This window comes from Neophocaena asiaeorientalis, unplaced genomic scaffold, assembly GCF_003031525.2.
Source record: "Neophocaena asiaeorientalis asiaeorientalis breed wild unplaced genomic scaffold, Neophocaena_asiaeorientalis_V1.1 scaffold91, whole genome shotgun sequence".
Lineage (NCBI taxonomy): Eukaryota > Metazoa > Chordata > Mammalia > Artiodactyla > Phocoenidae > Neophocaena > Neophocaena asiaeorientalis.
This window is the reverse complement of record NW_020173198.1, coordinates 13,287,090-13,304,351: the sequence shown is the minus strand read 5'-3', so window position 1 is coordinate 13,304,351 and position 17,262 is coordinate 13,287,090. Positions and strand designations below refer to the sequence as shown.

The 17,262-nt window shown below is 49.0% G+C and overlaps 1 protein-coding gene across 3 annotated transcripts in view; it reads left to right on the top strand.

The window, feature by feature from the left end:
• Nucleotides 1–17,262, top strand: part of SNX29 (sorting nexin 29) — a 541,330-nt gene that overhangs the window by 380,075 nt on the left and 143,993 nt on the right. The window contains exon 19 of one of the 3 annotated variants that reach the window (XM_024744176.1): nucleotides 10,484–10,827. The exons of the other annotated variants lie outside the window; for them this stretch is intronic. Within the exon in view, the coding sequence (XP_024599944.1) occupies nucleotides 10,484–10,531 (48 nt within the window). The 3' untranslated portion in view covers nucleotides 10,532–10,827. Of the gene's footprint in view, nucleotides 1–10,483; nucleotides 10,828–17,262 lie in introns of those variants that run through there. 3 annotated transcript variants of the gene reach the window in all.

Sequence of the window (17,262 nt, the reverse complement as noted above, 5' to 3'; positions counted from 1 at the left end):
TGAGACTAGATATCAATTACAGGAAAAAATCTGTAAAAAAATACGAACACATGGAGGTTAAACAATACACTACTTAATAACCAAGAGATCACTGAAAAATTCAAAGAGGAAATCAAAAATTACCTAGAAACAAACGACAATGAAAACACAATGACCCAAAACGTATGGGATGCAGCAAAAGCAGTTCTAAGAGGGAAGTTTATAGCAAGACAGTCCTACCTCAAGAAACAAGAGTTTCTTTGAGAAGATAAACAAAATTGATAAACCATTAGCTAGATTCATCAAGAAAAAAAGAGACTCAAATCAATAGAATTACAAATGAAAAAGGAGAAGTAACAACTGACGCTGCAGAAATACAAAGGATCATGACAGGTTACTACAAGCAACTATATGCCAATAAAAGAGACAATCTGGAAGAAATGGACAAATTCTTAGAAATGCACAACCTTCCTAGACTGAACCAGGAAGAAATTATAGGCAGAACACTCTATGACATAAATCACAGCAAGGTCCTTCTTGACCCACCTCCTAGAGAAATGGAAATAAAAACAAAAAGAAACAAATGGGACCTAATGAAACTTAAAATCTTTTGCACAGCAAGGGAAACCATAAACAAGATGAAAAGCCAACTCTCACAATGGGAGAAAATATTTGCAAATGAAGCCAACTGACAAAGGATTAATCTCCAAAATTTCCAAGCAACTCATGCAGCTCAATATCAAAAAGACAAACAACCCATTCCAAAACTGGGCACAAGACTTGGACCTAGAGTCTGTCATGCAGAGTGAAGTAAGTCAGAAAGAGAAAAACAAATACCGTATGCTACCACATATATATGGAGTCCAAAAAAAATAAATAATGGTCATGAAGAACCTAGGGGCAAGATGGGGAAAAAAAGACGCAGACCTACTAGAGAATGGACTTGAGGATACAGGGAGCGGGAGGGGTAAGCTGGGACAAAGTGAGAGAGTGGCATGGACGTATATACACTGCCAAATGTAAAATAGGTAGCTAGTGGGAAGCAGCCGCATAGCACAGGGAGATCAGCTCGGTGCTTTGTGAACACCTAGAGAGGTGGGATAGGGAGGGTGGGAGGGAGGGAGACGCAAGAGGGAAGAGATATGGGGATATATGTATATGTATAGCTGATTCACTTTGTTATAAAGCAGAAACTAACACACCTTTGTAAAGTAATTATACTCCAATAAAGATGTTAAAAAAAAAAAGAGATCAAGAAGGAAGGTTATCTTCTAAGAAGTTGTCTTGTTGATGCTGGGAGAATGTCACTCTTTATGGTTGAGCAGGCATTTCTGCTGATGGGGGCGGTTTGGTCGATGCCTAATGCAGATACACAATGCATAGTAAAGGGAAGAGAGGAGGCCGAAGGGCAGAGAAATTTTTTTATGTTTAAAGTTTTCTCGTCTTGCTGTAAAACATGAATTTCACTTTACAATTGTCATTTAATCCTTTTGGCCACCTTCTCTTATAGGCACTAGTATCATCTCCCCTGTTTTTATAGATGAGGAAGCTGTGACTCCATGGGTTAAGTAACTTCCTCTGGGTCACACACAAGATCCTGCCTGTTCCTCTTGTTATCCCCGCCATGTGGCCCACTGTCTGCCCCATAGGCACGTGCCCTAAGTGTATGTTTCAGTGAAACGAACCCATTTCCATCACCCGTTTCCTCCAAGGAATTCTCCCCACAGTTTCATTGACCCATCACTCATTGTCATAACTGCCACAGGCAGCTGATATTGGTGACAAGGTAATATTCTCACAGGGTGGAGAGAACAGCGAAGACCAGTGTGTGGAATTTATGGGCCCCTCGGAATTTGAGAAATTCGTTAAGGCAGAGATTTTCAGCCTAAATGTATAAAGTCATAGAATATTCGGGTTTGAGTAAAATTGAGAGCTCACCTTTGTGTGTGCACGTGTGTGTGTACATGCATTTTGAAATATGTATTCAGTACTATAATTTAATATTTGAAAAGCTGGGGGAAAAAAAGACAGACATGGGCTTTGTGAATCAGGTGAGGTGGATATGCCATCTTGGCGGGTGGGATGTCCGGTTTTGACCCGCCCTCTTTTATATTTCTTTCTTTTTTTTTTTTTTTTTTTTTGCGGTACGCGGGCCTCTCACTGTTGTGGCCTCTCCCATTGCGGAGCACAGGCTCCGGACGCACAGGCTCAACGGCCATGGCTCACGGGCCCAGCCACTCCGCGGCATGTGGGATCTTCCCGGACCGGGGCACGAACCCGTGCCCCCTGCATCGGCAGGTGGACTTCCAACCACTGCGCCACTAGGGAAGCCCTATATTTCTTTCTTATATGAGGAAACCAAAAGCAGTGACTTGTAGAAGAACATGCTGCCAGAAGCACAGAGAAGAGCACAGATGTGTTGCCTGGAGCCCTTTGTCTTCCTGTTGTGTCTCAAGACCCCTTCCTAGCTACTGTGCCCCCAAACAGCCCCAGTTTTATCTAGAGCTGCTCGGGGCATTTATCAGGTGGTGACTTGGAAGGTTAGTCGTGGGGCTGATAACTTTGATCATCATGGAGATCTGCAGCTTATGTTTGTTCTGCGGTCACTGTCGTCACCTACTGAAAACAGGTTTCCCCCTCTATGAGAAAGCAGAGCGTTCCTGTGAGCTCTTTTGTAAGTTGAGATGGCATCAAGTGAAGAAGCAGTTAGCGTTTTTTGTAAAAGCGAGAATCCTTTTCGGATTTCTTTCAGTTATCGAAAACACGTGCTAATGTAGGTCTTTTGTGAAAGCGAAGTGGCGTAAAGCGAACTTTCAAAAAGCTAGGGATGCCGGTGTCTGGTTTTAGTTGGGAAGGGAGGATGGGCGGGCGAGGGACACTTGTGATTGAAACAGCCAAGTTCTAATGGGGAAGGTGGATGTTAATCATTATAAACGTGGAGAATGTTTCAGAAGGGGAGGTACAAAAGCAAAGCATGTGGCCACGCCACTCTTGCTGACGTGGTGATGGTGCTTCCTAAGGGCAGGCAGACGACCCAAGTGATATTAACTGTCATCCCTGGAAACGAAGGGGCGGGGGCAGGACAGGGGTGGTGTCCAGGGAGGGCCCTGGGAGTGGAGAGCAGAGAGCCTGACTTAATCTTGGGGACCAGAGCTCAGCGATGTCTGCGGGGACACCTGAGGCTGGGGAGGCGGCAGGAAAAGCATCTCAGGAGAGTGCAGTGGGATGCAAGGAGCCAGCGGAGGCAGCAGAGAGGCCCTGTGGAAGAGAGAAGGGAGGGAGGAGTGAGGGAGAACCCAGCCGAGGCCTGGCAGCAGGGCCAGGGTTTCAGATGTCCCCTGAATGTTTAGCCTCCTGATCTCAGGAAGGCGCACTGCGTAGGGAATCTGGAGCCCTGGCTTCCAGGCCTGCCCCACCTCTGTGTGTCTTGGCCAACTCCTTCCCCCGCCCCCCACTGGCCTCCTCCAGTCTGATGAGATGGCCTCTGAGGCCCCTGAGCTCAAAGCCGTGGATCCCTTGCCCCAGCTGGAGCTGAGACTCCCCAGGCCCCCAGGAAGCCCGCCTGGCCTCCCCGCTCCCCCAGTCTTCTAGCTCCTCCTTCGATGAAGAACCAGGGCAGGAAGGGACCGTGGCACCTCTGAGGCAGAGAAGGATGTTCAGTTTTGCTCCTCAAGGCAGCAGAAACAGCCTCGTGGCTCCTAATTGAGGGCCCCCGGCCCTCGCTTCCTGCATCGGCCCAGGGCCCTCAGAGCTGCCTGGCCCAGAGTCACCTCCTTCACGTACTGTTTTTAGGTGGTGGTGTCACCTTTTCTAAGCCCACCTTAAAGCTTTTTTCCAAATGAGGCAGGATGTAAGTAATTACATAAAAAAGGAAGAGAGGTGTTCGGAAGTCCTTTCCTTTTCCTGTAGTGCATTGGCACAGCTGAATGGACCTGTGTCAGCTTGGTCCCTGTATCCCACCTTCACGCCCACCACTGGAGAAACAAAACCTAAGAAGAAATAACTTGGCTAAGATGTGAATCTGTTTCCCTCCAGTAATTCCCTTTTCCAGGTTCCTCAGTCACACCCAGCTGGTCCTTTTCTGCTCCCTTGTCTGAAGGGAGATTTCTGGTGAAAATCGAAGTCCCAACAAAGCTGCTTTCCTTCCTGGCTGTTGTTTTCAAAAGCCTGAAGTTTGTTTCTTTTTACAGAGAGACTCCTTTGCATTTTTGTTGGCCTCCTGAGGAGGCAGGTAAGGGTTCATGGGGAATGCGCTGAAGCTCCCAGTGGCCGGGCCCCCGGACAGGTGAGACCTCCAATAGAGGGTGGGGTCCCAGCGTGGGCAAAAACTCTCCCCTGCCTTGAGTGGTGCGGGAGCAGAAACCAGGACCCCGCAGGCTGGCAGCAAGCATGCCAGTCCCTGCAGGCCCCCTCTGCGTGGTCTGGGTACCACACAAGTGCCCACGGTGTCCGGTAGGTGGGGGATGGGAGCAGGAGCCCCGGAATGGCTGAGATGGCCTTCCCTGCCGACTCAGCAGGACTGTCTCAGAGTCTTGATTGAAGTGCAATCAGCAGTTACTCCTGGAAACCTTGATTTTTCATACCCACTCCAAGCACCATGAAGTCTTGTAATTACACAGGAAGAACAGGTTGTTTCTTCTCCCTACCCGCCGTTGCCTGAACAAAAACTAAAAATATAAAAATTCCACCATGAGTTATATCAACCCTTGCAGGAGGGTTGATACGTGTGTCTCAGGATGCTGTGCAGTCCAGGGCCCGGAGTCGGCATCCATCAGACGTTCCATCCACCTGACACAGGGCTGGTGGGTCGTCATGTACAGCGGGGGGAATGAGGTGCTCCACTTCCCAGGATGGGATCTCGCTCAGTCAGGGCGTGAAGTAAGGCCGGCAGAGTGAGCTGGTCCAGGGTGACAGGTAGAAAGATCCTTCTCACCCAGGCCGCGTGCCCCGTGCTCCCTAACCTGGGCCAGGAACGCCTACTCTTCCATTTAATACACCTGGAAGGTTTTGATTTTGATTTTTTTTTTTTTTTAAATGAGGTGGTGAAAAGCGATGGCCATTAAATTCACATCTCCCCTGCAGAGGAGCTCTTGGGCTAGAGGACGAGGGAGAAAACCGTCCCAGTAAAGCTTCTCTGCGAGCCTGGGTGGTGGGGTGAGCAGCATCTTCCCAGACTGTGGCCAGAGCCCACCCCCCTCTCTCTCCTGTCCCCTGTCTTGGCAGGTGGGCTCAGGGGACACAGAGAGATGTGGCTTCGTCCTCAGCTCTGTGAGACTCAAGCAGCCCCTTCACGTTAGCCTGGGGGAGATGAGAAATCCAGAACTGGCCGTGTTCTGCTCAGATTCTGAACCAGTAAGGCCACTGATGGTCCCCGTCTCCTTCAGCTCTTCTTAAACTTTCCCCTCCAGTCCACTCAGTGCAGAGGCAGGGAAAGCCCAGGAGTTTAGGGTCACAGCGCAGTATGTATTCATTCAACGAACATTTGCTGAGCCCCTCCTGGGGTGGCAGGAGGGACAGAACAGTCTTCCCTCCCAGCCTCCATCCAGCGGGAACTGCAGCCTCCCGGTCCACATGAGGCAGTCGTGGGCACTGCTCGTGCTATGCCACATCCATCCAGGTTTTGTCATTTAGACAGTTTTGTGTTTCCCCCAGTTCATCCACGGTGAAAATGCTCCAGGTTTCGTGTGTTTAACCCAGACTTCGTTGCCCCCGTGGCATACGCCTTATACTCAGCATCTAGAGGGCCCTGGTTCCAGAAGGAGCTTCCATGGGAGTCACCTCTTGCCAGGTGTACTTGCTGCTTTGGGGCTGTCTGGCTCTCCTGTCTCCAGGCATGTGTCATGAGGGCCGGGCAATGGTGACATCCCTGCGGGACGTGGAACAGAAAAAGTGCTAAAGTGTCAGCATGGGGGTCTTCGAGCTTCTGTCCTTTCTCTCCACTCAGCCCCATGATTTCTCTCCCTTTCTCCCCCTCCCCCTCTCGTCCCTCCTTTTCTACTTTACTCTTTCTTATTCTGCTTCCCTCTTCTCCCCCTCTCCCCCATCTCCCTCCTTCCTCCTCCTCTCCTCTCTCCCTCTTTCTTTGGGGCTCCTCTCTCTCTCTCTCTCTTTTCCCCCCACTTCTTGGCTTCCCAGCCTTCTGTCTTCTTGCCCGTTCTTAGTCCTTGACCCAGAGAGCAAACTCCTAACTCCCTGTATCCACCCATCTTTCTTCTGCCCTGGGAAGAAAAGTTCCGCAAACCACGGATCCGTGAGTGTTTTCTACCTTCAGTCTTTGGATGGCTTCTTGTGCACCCCATTCTCTCTATTTGGCTGCAGCCTTTCTTCTCTAAGCTTTTGGGAAGAGGGAAGGGAAGGAATCAGGATAAAGTGCAGGGGGCACTTTTTCTCCTGGAAGCCCGGATCGCATGCAGATGTGACAGCCCCAGGCCGCCTGCCTGTGGCAGTTGTTGGAAATCAGAGGATCCCTGCCTGCTGGGAAAATGTTTTCTGGCACGATTACCTCGTCACTCCTAATACTGTCCACCTGTAGCTTTTTAAAGACCAGTGATTGTTCTGTTACAGGGTTAAAATGGTACAGAGTTGATTGGTTGGTGACATGTTTATTCATAAAAACTTTACTGCTTTTCATCAATATCTGTAAAACCATATGCCGGTGCCCCCTAAATTAACCCGATCAGGAAAGAAAACATCCCCGTTCACCATACAAATCACATATAGAGTGTTCGTGTTGACAGTGAGGATTTTTTTTTTTTTGCCAGAAAGTTGTTTTCCAAGTGGAGTGAGTAAGAAAGGGAAAGGGCACCTGTTTCGTCTGGTTGTGGTCTCGGATTTCTGGACATGGTTTGGTCCTCTGCACCAGTTTCTGTCCTGCTGTGTTTCTGGGGTTTTTTCCACATGCCACATGCCTGATAACAACTCTGGTCCCAAGCCCTGGGGACTGTCCTACTCAGAATCAGCTCAGATGTCTCTTCTTTCTTCCCGCCCCCAGGAGCACTTGTCTTATGTTTCTCTTGCCAGACCACGCGGGGGCGGGGTGTTTGGGAACCTGCTACACCACAGCCCATTGTCGAGGCGGGGACAGCCCCCATGACAGTGATCTGACCCCGAGTATCAACAGTGTCACAGCTGGAAACCCCTGGTCTCTGTAGTTCTGGTGCTTCTGTTTGCTGGTCCCTGTGCTTGGTCCCTTGTGGGCAGGTTTCCGTGGGGAGTCATGTCTTGGTACGCGGGCTGGAGGTGGAGGGTGAATCTGAGTAGTCCCTGATAACCTGGATGACAGGGCATCTGATGCAGCCACCTCCTCGGCAGGACCCAGCCTGATCCTGCGATGTGATCCCCCTTCACATCCAGGCCAGGGATCCTCCAGTTGGGACAGCGTGGACTACTAGCTGATCAGCTGATTCTTCTGTTTAGGGCGCTAATTCCCTATCTATACCTGCACTGTCTTCCTTGTAGGAGAAGGAAACCCAGCTCAATCCAGTGTAAGAAATGGAGGACATTCATTGACTGCCTAATGGAAAAGACCAAGGGCATGCATAGCTTGAATTTCAGGAGCTCAAGGTTATGAGGACTCCGTCTCCAGTCTTTGGAGAGGGTTGTTTTGCTCTCTGGGCTGGCTCCGTTCACGGCCAGGCTGTGGTGGCAGGATGTCTGTGGGCACCTCCAGGCTTGTATCCCCTCAGCTCAGCTGCCCCCACTGGAAAGGCATCTGTTTCTCCCAGTGCTGACAAGGGCCCTGGATCTGAGCCTTGCTTCCTCTTGGTGGTGGGGGCCATGCCCCTTGTCTGCTAATCTCTGTGTTCACCAGGGTGCTGTACTTGCATACCTCCTCCTAAAGCTACAGACCAGTGGGAGCAGGGTGCTTCCCCAAAGGAAATCAGGATGCTCTTGCCAGCAGAAGCGGGAGGGGTGTCAGACTGGCCAAAAGAGCATACGGCCCCCAAAGCCTGCAGGCTGCTCGTAGCCTGGGGTTGTCTCGGGAGCCAGTTTGGTGACATTTAAGTATCTCTACACCAGGGTTTCTCAACTGTAGCACAGTTGACATTTGGGGCCAGATAATTCTTTGTTATGGGACCTCACCTGTGCATTGTAGGACGTTGAGCAGCATCCCTGGCTTTACCTGGTCCCACCTCTCCCTTCTCCCCAGTTGTGATGACACGAGATGTCTGCAGACATTGCCAGTGTCCCCGGGACATGGAACTTCTGCTCTACGTGGAGCCGTTGAATGCTGTTGTGGTTTTATCAAACATTTATTGGCCTTCCTCTTCTTGGACGTAAATGGGATATGATACATGCCCTCCTCCTCTTTAAATAGACCTCTCTTCTCCTTACTCTTTTAAGCTTCTGCATAGTATTTTCTAATATGAAGGACTTGCTCCTAACCCAGGGTGACCCAGAGCAAGGAGTGTGCCCCAGCCTCTTGTTCCATATCACAGTGGTTCAGCAAAAGCCACTTAGGTTGATGCCACGGTTCTCGTGTAGTCAGCATGGCCATGGCTACCACATTTATACCTCTAGCCTGGACCTGGCTCCTGAGGTCTAGACCTGGCCCATGGTGTGCCACCATATACAGGCTGTGACCTGCTGCTCACCCAGTAGGTCAGGTCCACAGAGGCACAGCTGAGTATCAGTTCTGTTCACTGCAGTATCCCCAGTCTCTAGAACAGGGGAGGCAAGCTCATTGTATATTAGACAAATGGATGGATGGGTGGGTGGATGGATGGGTGGGTGGGTGGATGGATGGGTGGGTGGATGGATGGATGGATGGGTGGGTGGGTGGATGGATGGATGGATGGGTGGATGGATGGGTGGGTGAGTGGATGGATGGATGGATGGATGGGTGGATGGATGAACAAACCAATACATGAATCGACAGATGAACGTTTCTAGTGGGAGGGCTGTGGTCTGCCATCTTGACTCCATTTCTCCAGCTGCAGTGTATCCTGATAGGCCCCTCTCATCAGAGTTCTCATGTTGCATTTCTCATCAAACTGCTCCCTAAATGACCAGTTCCTCCTGGGTCATTCCCCTTGTCATTGAGGTTCAGCCTCTGCCTCAATTTTCTCACTGATTCAAACGGTTTTCCTCACTGCTTATAACTGGCCCAGCCTTGGTTCAGAAAGTTTTACCTGCCCAGGTATTATGCTGTCTTGGGTTTAGTAGTAGTTTAGTTTCTCTAGAGTTCAATGGTCAAGGGTAGCCCATGCCTTCATCTGTAATCCCCAAACTTTCCCGTGATCCCCTTTACACACTCAAGGACCAGTCCCAGCACCTGCCCCAACACCTTAGGTACTGGGAGTAAGAGTTCAGGAGGGGCTTTTTATGAAGGTCAGACAGTGAGGGTTCATTGAGCCACTCATGTGAGTCAGGCACTGTGCTGGGTCCTGAGGATACATCAGTTAGTGTTGTCGACATGATCCCCCTGCCCCAATGGAGCTTGCAGTCTTATCAGAGAAGAGACTTTAAACATATTAATGTGAAAATTATATATGAAGGGATAAATAATTACAAACTGTACGTGCTGTGAAGGAATCATACACAGGGTTCCAGAGATTACAGAGAAGGGCCCACGTAACTGGGGGCAAGGAAGCGATCCTCAGAGGACATCTGCTCATTCCTGAAAGGTGATTTAGAGTTAACTAAGTAAGCAGAAGAGGAATATTCTAAGAAGAAGGAACAATACATACATAGCCCTTGAGACAGGAAGGGGCTTGGTTCACGAGAGGAACTGGGAGGCTGGTATGGCTGGGGCAGAGGGAAGTGGGGCTCAGGGCACTGCAGCCAGCTGGGTCTGTCTGTCCATCTGGCCGCCCACCCACACAGAGCGGCCATGGAGAGGAGAGCGGGTGATGTGCCAGAGGTACACATCCATCAGGATTCCTGGGCAGCTGAGATGGTGGTCCAGATGTGGACACTGCAGTCAGCCCAGGTGTGAACCCAGATCTGCCACTTGGTTCATAGTTGGGTGACCTTTTAGAACAGAATCTCTATTATCCTGTCCAAGTCACAAATTTCTCACCTTTAAAAACAGGGCTGCTGCTTCCTTCATGGGGCTGTCGTGAGTTGGAAGATGTGTGTGGCGTGGGTCTTGACACCCACACGTTTGCACTCGTAGGCACACGGCGGCCCCCAGTCCTAGAAATAGCTTCCTCTCTAGCAGGGGGTCCAGAGCCCAGGTTACGCCATCCTCCATTCCAGTTGATGGAGTATCTGTGCACAAGTGACTGCCTGTCCCTCCTGGGCTTTAAGGTTTAGTTGTGGCCAGAAGACCCAGACCACGGTCTGGCGCCTCTGAACTGCATGACGCTGAGCTGCAGCTTGCTCACCTGAAGATCCCGCTCCGGCCCGATGCTCACTCGAGGTGAAGGAAGACAGATGTAGAAACAGTTTGTCAGCCATTAGGCAGCTGTTCAGATGTCAGCTGTCGTGGTTTATGTTTATGTGATGGATGTTTTCCCAAGGCCTGCGGCACAGGAATAATTATTTCATTCCTGTGTTTAAGAAACAGCCCTGTGCATTGGTGCGTGGATGCCTCTCCTCGCCTGGGTGAGTCCTCGCGTGATCTCTAGAACTTGAACTGTACTGGCATTAGGAGGGCTTTTGCATCACCTTGGTAAGCATTCATCTGAACCGATGAACTTCAGCCGTGAAGGCTGTTGTGTTTTTGTTTTGGTTTTGTTTTTGCCTCCCTGGTCTGGGCTTGGCGAAGCCTCAGTCTCCTAAGGAAGTCAGTTGCGCGGGGGAAGAGGGGCTGTTGCTTTGTTTGGGATCTTTTTTCTACCCCTTCCAGATACAGAAAAGCATTCTGAGTCCAACCTTTAAAGGTTATCTCCTTGTGCCGCCGGCAAACTCATCCTGAGAGACTGTGAATTCCAGCGCCGTGCCAGACTTCCCCACCGAGTGACGTTCTGCCAGACTGCTCCGGCTGCCTAGAGCTGGAGGAGGCAGCTCAAGGTGGCGGCCACGTGGGGGGCCGCTTTTTTCCGGGGCCAACGGAGGGCGGAATGTGAGAAAGGTGCCGGGTGCTTGACTGGGGCCCTCGGGAGGTCCCGAAGGACAGTGTGATGGCTGTCACACAGGGCGGTGCATGTGGGAAAGAGGAATCTCACCTCTGCGGTTGTGATGCTGCTAGCCTGCTATGGCCCGGACAACAGGACACAGCCTGGAGCCGGGGAAGACTGAGAGGGAAACGAGCTTTGAACACTTCAATTATTAGAAGACGCAGAAAGGAAAACAAAGTGCATTTTGCAGCGCATGATTTAAAGGAAGCTTCATGCTGGACTGTGGAAGTAAATAACCGAGTCATGTTACCAAGTCTGCCCTGACCCTGCCCATTTTTATGTGAAAAAGGGACGTGGGAAAGAGAGACACAGGCCACTGTTAATTGTAAGCACTTATACTTTTTGAGCCTTTGATTCCATAATTCTGATTCCCTGACACCACCCCGTGAGGGGAAGTATTTTCCTCTCTGTTTACAGGTGGATAAACGGAGGTCAGAGAAGTATAGTAACCTGCCCAAGGTAACACAGCTGGTGAGTAGCAGGGATGACCTGTAAACCTAGGTCTAAATGACCTTGCAGCTCTATGTTCTTTAAGAGAAAACTGCTGCCTCTTTTTTAACTGAGTTTCCCTAAGAAAGGAAGGAGAGAGATGTGGAATACGGATGAGGAGGGGTAGGATGGTAGATGAGGAGGAGGACGATAGTTGATGGTGATGATTGATGAGGATGTAGATGGTGGTGGTGGTGGTGGTAGTGGGCGGGATGAAGATGGTTGATGATGATTGCCGAGGATGTAGATGATGGTGGTGGTGGTGGTAGTGGGGGGGATGAGGATGGTTGATGAGGAGGAGGATGAAGGTGAGGATGGTGGTGGTGGTTGATGACGATAACTGAGGATGGTGATGGTTGCTGGTGGGAGCACCTGTGTTTCCTGAGCACTTCTCATGTACCAGACATTGTGCCAAGTTCTCACCACGTTTAATCTCCTTAAACTCACACAACAGTCCAATGGGAAAGTTCTAATTACAGCTGCAGGAATAAGAAGAGGCCCATGTTCCCTTTGAATACCCCATCATATCAGGAAAGATTTGGGAATCTGTTCACTGTTAAGAGAAGGTTTTCTGCACGTCACAGCTGGTTTTCAGGCATTCACAGTTAAGGACCCAGCAGAGCCTGGGGAATGGAAAGCCCTGTTTAGTCCTCATACCTCCCTTGGGACCCTAGCAAGTACTCTCTACCTGACTAGATCTTTGCCTAGACTTGCTAAAAGCACAAACTAGCTGCTTTTCATTTCCGCCACCCTGGCCCTGGCTTTTAGGAGTGGTGCCCATCACTTTGTACCTCTGGCTATTTACATGAAAAATAAAGAAGTTGTGGCCAGCTTGGCTTCTGCTAGTTGGGGTTTTTTTTCTTTTAACACCTTGGGCTTGGGATCAGGAAGCAAAGCCAACCTCTGTTTTTTACCAGCTGTGTGTATTTACCAGATGTGTCCCTCATCTGTAAAATGTAGCTACCAGCCACCTCACATGTAGGATTGATGCAAGAATTAAGTGAGATATATAAGAAAAGTGCCAAGCATGGTGCCGGGCACAGAGTAGACACTTAATAGACCCGTATCTCCTCCGTGCGCCCATCTTGCCGTCACACTGCAGCACTTAGCTTTCATTTATTTATGGGCTTGCTGGCTTATCGTCTCTCTCTCTCACTTTCTCCACGAGTGCTGTCTTATTTTTCTGCTGTATCCTGCTGCCTAACCCAATGGCTGTCGATAGATATTTATTAAACGAATTCTTAACAAGAATTTGCATGAAGAGTCAAGGCATGTGGGCTGAAGGATGTAGCTAGTGAGGTGGGCAAGGGCCTCGTGTCCAGGCTATTCGACCTTTTCACCACAGAGCATGAGCTCCATGGAGTGAAGTTGTAAGTTCGTCTTCTGAACTAGTTGGTCAGAGGGGATCAGGACCACAGGTGACCTCACCTGTGCCTGTGTCTGAGTTACAGCCTCACAGGTAGGATTGAAAAGACTCAGTTTTAAAAGGATGATGTGTACTATACAAATCCCAGAAGCCAGTTTCTGTTCCCACGTGACATGCTGTGACTTCCCCTTGTCAACCTCATTGCAGGTAAAAGGAAGAGCCGGTCCAGAGTGGAGGGTGGGGTCCCTTTAGGGTGTGGCTGCTGACCTGTGAGCCCTGCCTAGGAGGCCCCCTTATCACTTTCTGTTCTCCACCTTGTGCAGGACTTCCGTGTTTGCTTTTTTTTTTTTTTCCTACCAGTGCATGTTTTACAAAGATAATTGAATTGTGAGTGGTTTTCTCTCTTGAATGTGCTGACAACATGAAGATGATAATATTCTGTCTTAGGGCCCCTCCCCAGGCAACTGGAATCTTGGTAAGGAGCTTTTTTTTTGGGAGCCAGAGACTTCTGGTAGCTACAAATGTTTACTAATAACACTGAAATATCTTTATTGGCAATAAGAGTCAGGAATCCCGTAAGAGCCTAGGGGCTTAATTTAATGTGAAATATGCAAGGAGGGAAGGAGTTTACAGCAAGCAGGAATTAGGAAATTGTTTAACTGGATTGTTGAAACAGACCTTGTATCAGGGGGTGAGGTCCTGTCTTTGGACATACTGGTAACATGTGTTCCCTTCCTGTCTACTTGCCTCCTTCCCCCTCTCCCTTCTTTCCTGCCTTCCCTCCTGTTATGGATCAGGGGCTGTATTTAGGATTGGATTACAGTAATGAGAAAGTATAAAGCAGGTTCTTCTCATCATGGAGTTACAGTCTAGCGAGGGGAAAACAACTATTAATCAACCACATAAATAAAAGCAAAATAACAACTGTGACGTGCCCAGCCACAGAAAACGGATAAATAATCTGTGACACATTCACACATTAGAGCACCAGACAGCCAGGAGAATGAAGATCTATAACGGCATCCAACGATATGAATGAGTCTTACAAACAATGTTGAATGGAAAGGTGGAAAAATACACACCAGATGATCGCATCTGTCTAAATACAAAAGCAGGCAAGACTAATCCACGTTGTTTGAGGTGCCCATTGTGGTTAACAGGAGAAACAAGTTTGACCACTACACCATCATCGAGTTCCCTCTGACCGCCCAGTCAGCTGTGAAGAAAGTGGAAGATACCAGCACACTTGTGTTCACTATGGAGGTCAAGGCCAACAAGCACCAGGTCAGACAGGCTGTGATGAAGCTCCATGATATTGACATGGCCAAGGTCAATGTCCTGATCAGGCCTGATGGAGACAAGAAGCATATGTTCAACTGGTTTCTGTCTATGGTGCTTTGGATGTTGCCAACAAAATTGGGATCATCTAAACTTGAGTCCCAGCCAGCTTATTCTAAATATACATTTTTTCACCATAAAAAAATTCCCCCCTAAACCAAGCCCTCTGGGAGCCTGGGGATGAGGTGTGGCTGATGTGGGTTGCTTAGGCTAGCGGGGCTTTGGGTGACAGTGGAGGGGCCGGAAGAGAGGAGAAAACTAGGTCACCAAGCACATGTTGAGAAACTAGGATCAAAACCCAGGCATGGTTGATCTCAGAGAGTTCTTACTCAAAGCGCATGTGTCCCTGAGTGCACACGAGCCACATGGGTGTCGGGGCTCTGCTCCTCCCTTGGTCACTCTTCATTTCTAAGTTCCTTTCGTATCGTGAGCATCTTGCTGCTTAAAGCTACCTGGTTTTTGTACTGCTTTCTTCTACTTTTGGATGCCACTGACGCAAATAACCACCTCTGTCTCAGCCACGAAAGTTGGTGTGTTTCAATGTGGACCTTCCTGTCCTGGATCCAGCAGGTGCACGGGGTGCACAGGTGGCCTTCATGGCCAGGCTTGGGCACTGGCCAGAGACCTTTTAAGATGGTTTTATTCAGTTTTTTAGTTATTTCATTTCTAAAAAGTTTTAATGCTTTAGTATATTGATCAGCTGAGGCTAAATTATGCTGTTGTAACAAACACTCCCCAAATCTTGGCAGTGGGCAACGTTAAGTTTATTATGTGTCTGTTTCCAACTCATGCTACACGTCCATCCCGGGTCAGCTGTGTTTATGCGCCATGTCGTCTGCATGCCAGGATCTAAAGCAAAGAAGCAGCCCTAAGCCGGGGCATCCTGCTCTCATGGCAGAAGAGAAGATGGCAGATCACGCTTGCTTCTGAAAGCTTGTGCTCAGAAGTAACACGTATCACTTCCACAAGACACGTGGTCAAGCCTGATGGTTACAGACCAGGAAGCATAATCCTCTTACAGGGAGGATTGCGAGAGGGGGCCCTGCAGAGAGGGGAACTGGACTATCTGGTGGAGTAATAATATGATATACCTCAAAAAGTAATGCTTATTCTTGGAAAAATCAGCCAAGATAGATAAGTATTCTATAGCCGTTAAACATGATGATGTAGCTCTTACATCAGCTTGTTGCTGGGAGGGGGACTCCTTCCAGGGCCCGAGAGCGGGCTCGTGTCTAACACTCGGAAATGAAGTGTCCAAGGAGACACACCTACTGACAAAGTATATAAAAGACTTTGTTGAAAAGGGCACTCGAGCGGAGAGCAGTAGCGTAAGAGAACAGGACAGCTCTGCCTCGTGGCTCGCAGTCTCAGGGTTTATGGAAGTGGGGTCAGTTTCCAGTTTGTCTCTGGCCAGTCATCTTGCTTGACCCATATTTGGCCCGACTCAGGGCCCTTCCTGGTCGTGTGCACCTCCCTCAGTCAAGACAGATTCCAGCACAGGTGTTTCTGGCAGGTTGGCAGGACATACTATGAGCTGGCACGTCCTCCCTCTTTTTGGCCCCTCCCGAATTCTTCTGGTTGGTTTTGGTGGCAGCTTGTCAGTTCTGTGTTCCTTGTTGGGACCTCCTGTTTTGAGACAACTTATACAAGTGCCCAAGGTGAGCAGTTTCGGTCCACAGTTCCCTAACAAGCTTGGAAGGTTCTTCCTTCCTCGCTCCCTCCCTCCCTCCCTCCCTCCCTTCCTTCCTTTTTTTTTTAAAATTAATTAATTTATTAGTTTTATTTTTGGCTGCTTTGAGTCTTCGTTGCTGCACGCCGGCGTCCTCTACTTGTGGCGAGTGGGGCTACTCTTTGTTGTGGTGCGTGGGCTTCTCATCGCGGTGGCTTCTCATGTTGCGGAGCACGGGCTCTAGGCACGCAGGCTTCAGTCGTCGTGGCTCGCGGGCTCTAGAGCGCAGGCTCAGTAGTTGTGGCGCATGGGCTTAGTCGCTCCGTGGCATGTGGGATCTTCCCGGACCAGGGCTCGAACCCATGTCCCCTGCATTGGCAGGTGGATTCTTAACCACTGTGCCACCAGGGAAGCCCTGGAAGGTTATTTCTTATATATGACAAAACAGGGGAAAATAGGTAACCTAAATAGAATATATCATTTAATCCCATTTAAAAAAATAACCTAAACATTTTTAAATGTGTACATTAGCATAAGGAAAATGAAATGGAAAGTTTTAGACCAGCTGTGGTAAACCTCGATGTCCACAGAGCCCAGGCAAGAAATGACTCAGGTCAGCTACTTCTCAGTGCCAGCCGATTGTCACCATGCAGGAATTTGGGCTCTGTGTCCTCTGATCTTTCAGGCCTTTTATTTTAAATGGAAATCTGGATTTAAACACTAAAATCTCTTATTTTTAACTGTTGGCAAGTAATTAAAAGTTTTAACCTGCACGGGCTGCCAGGTTTGTGGTCTTTGATATGAACCAAAGATGATTTTCTCTGGGCAGTGAGATTTTGTATGTTTTCTTCCTTTTTCCTTATCTTTTTTCTAACTTTATCTCAAAAATGGCCATTTCTTTGTGACAAATAATGGGGAAAGCAAACAAGAATATCACTCATAAAAGGAAAAATGTGTTTTAGCTGCAGGAATCACTCTTGACTTTGTAACTTCTATTCAGTTGACAATTGGTAGTTAATCAAAAACCTAGCGACCTAAAGAATGAGCCATATTTGGAGCTGCTTGATGTTAATAAAACTGCCGAACACCCAGGTCTGGGATCAGGAAAGGCCAGACCCCTGGGGGAGATTGCGGGGAAGAGAGCCCAGGGGTCCTTTTCAGTGTCTTGGTGGCTTCAAGCAGCGGGATTCTCTTGTGCTGAAAATGATGCCGAGACAAGAAGAAGCCAGCTCTCTTAGGCAGGAGAAAGGAGAACCATTCTGAGGGCAAGCTCCCAGGGCAGTTTGCTTAAAGAAAATCAGATGAAACACGTGGACCCCAGCTGCATTTACCAAATGCACCTTTCGCTTTTGAGGACG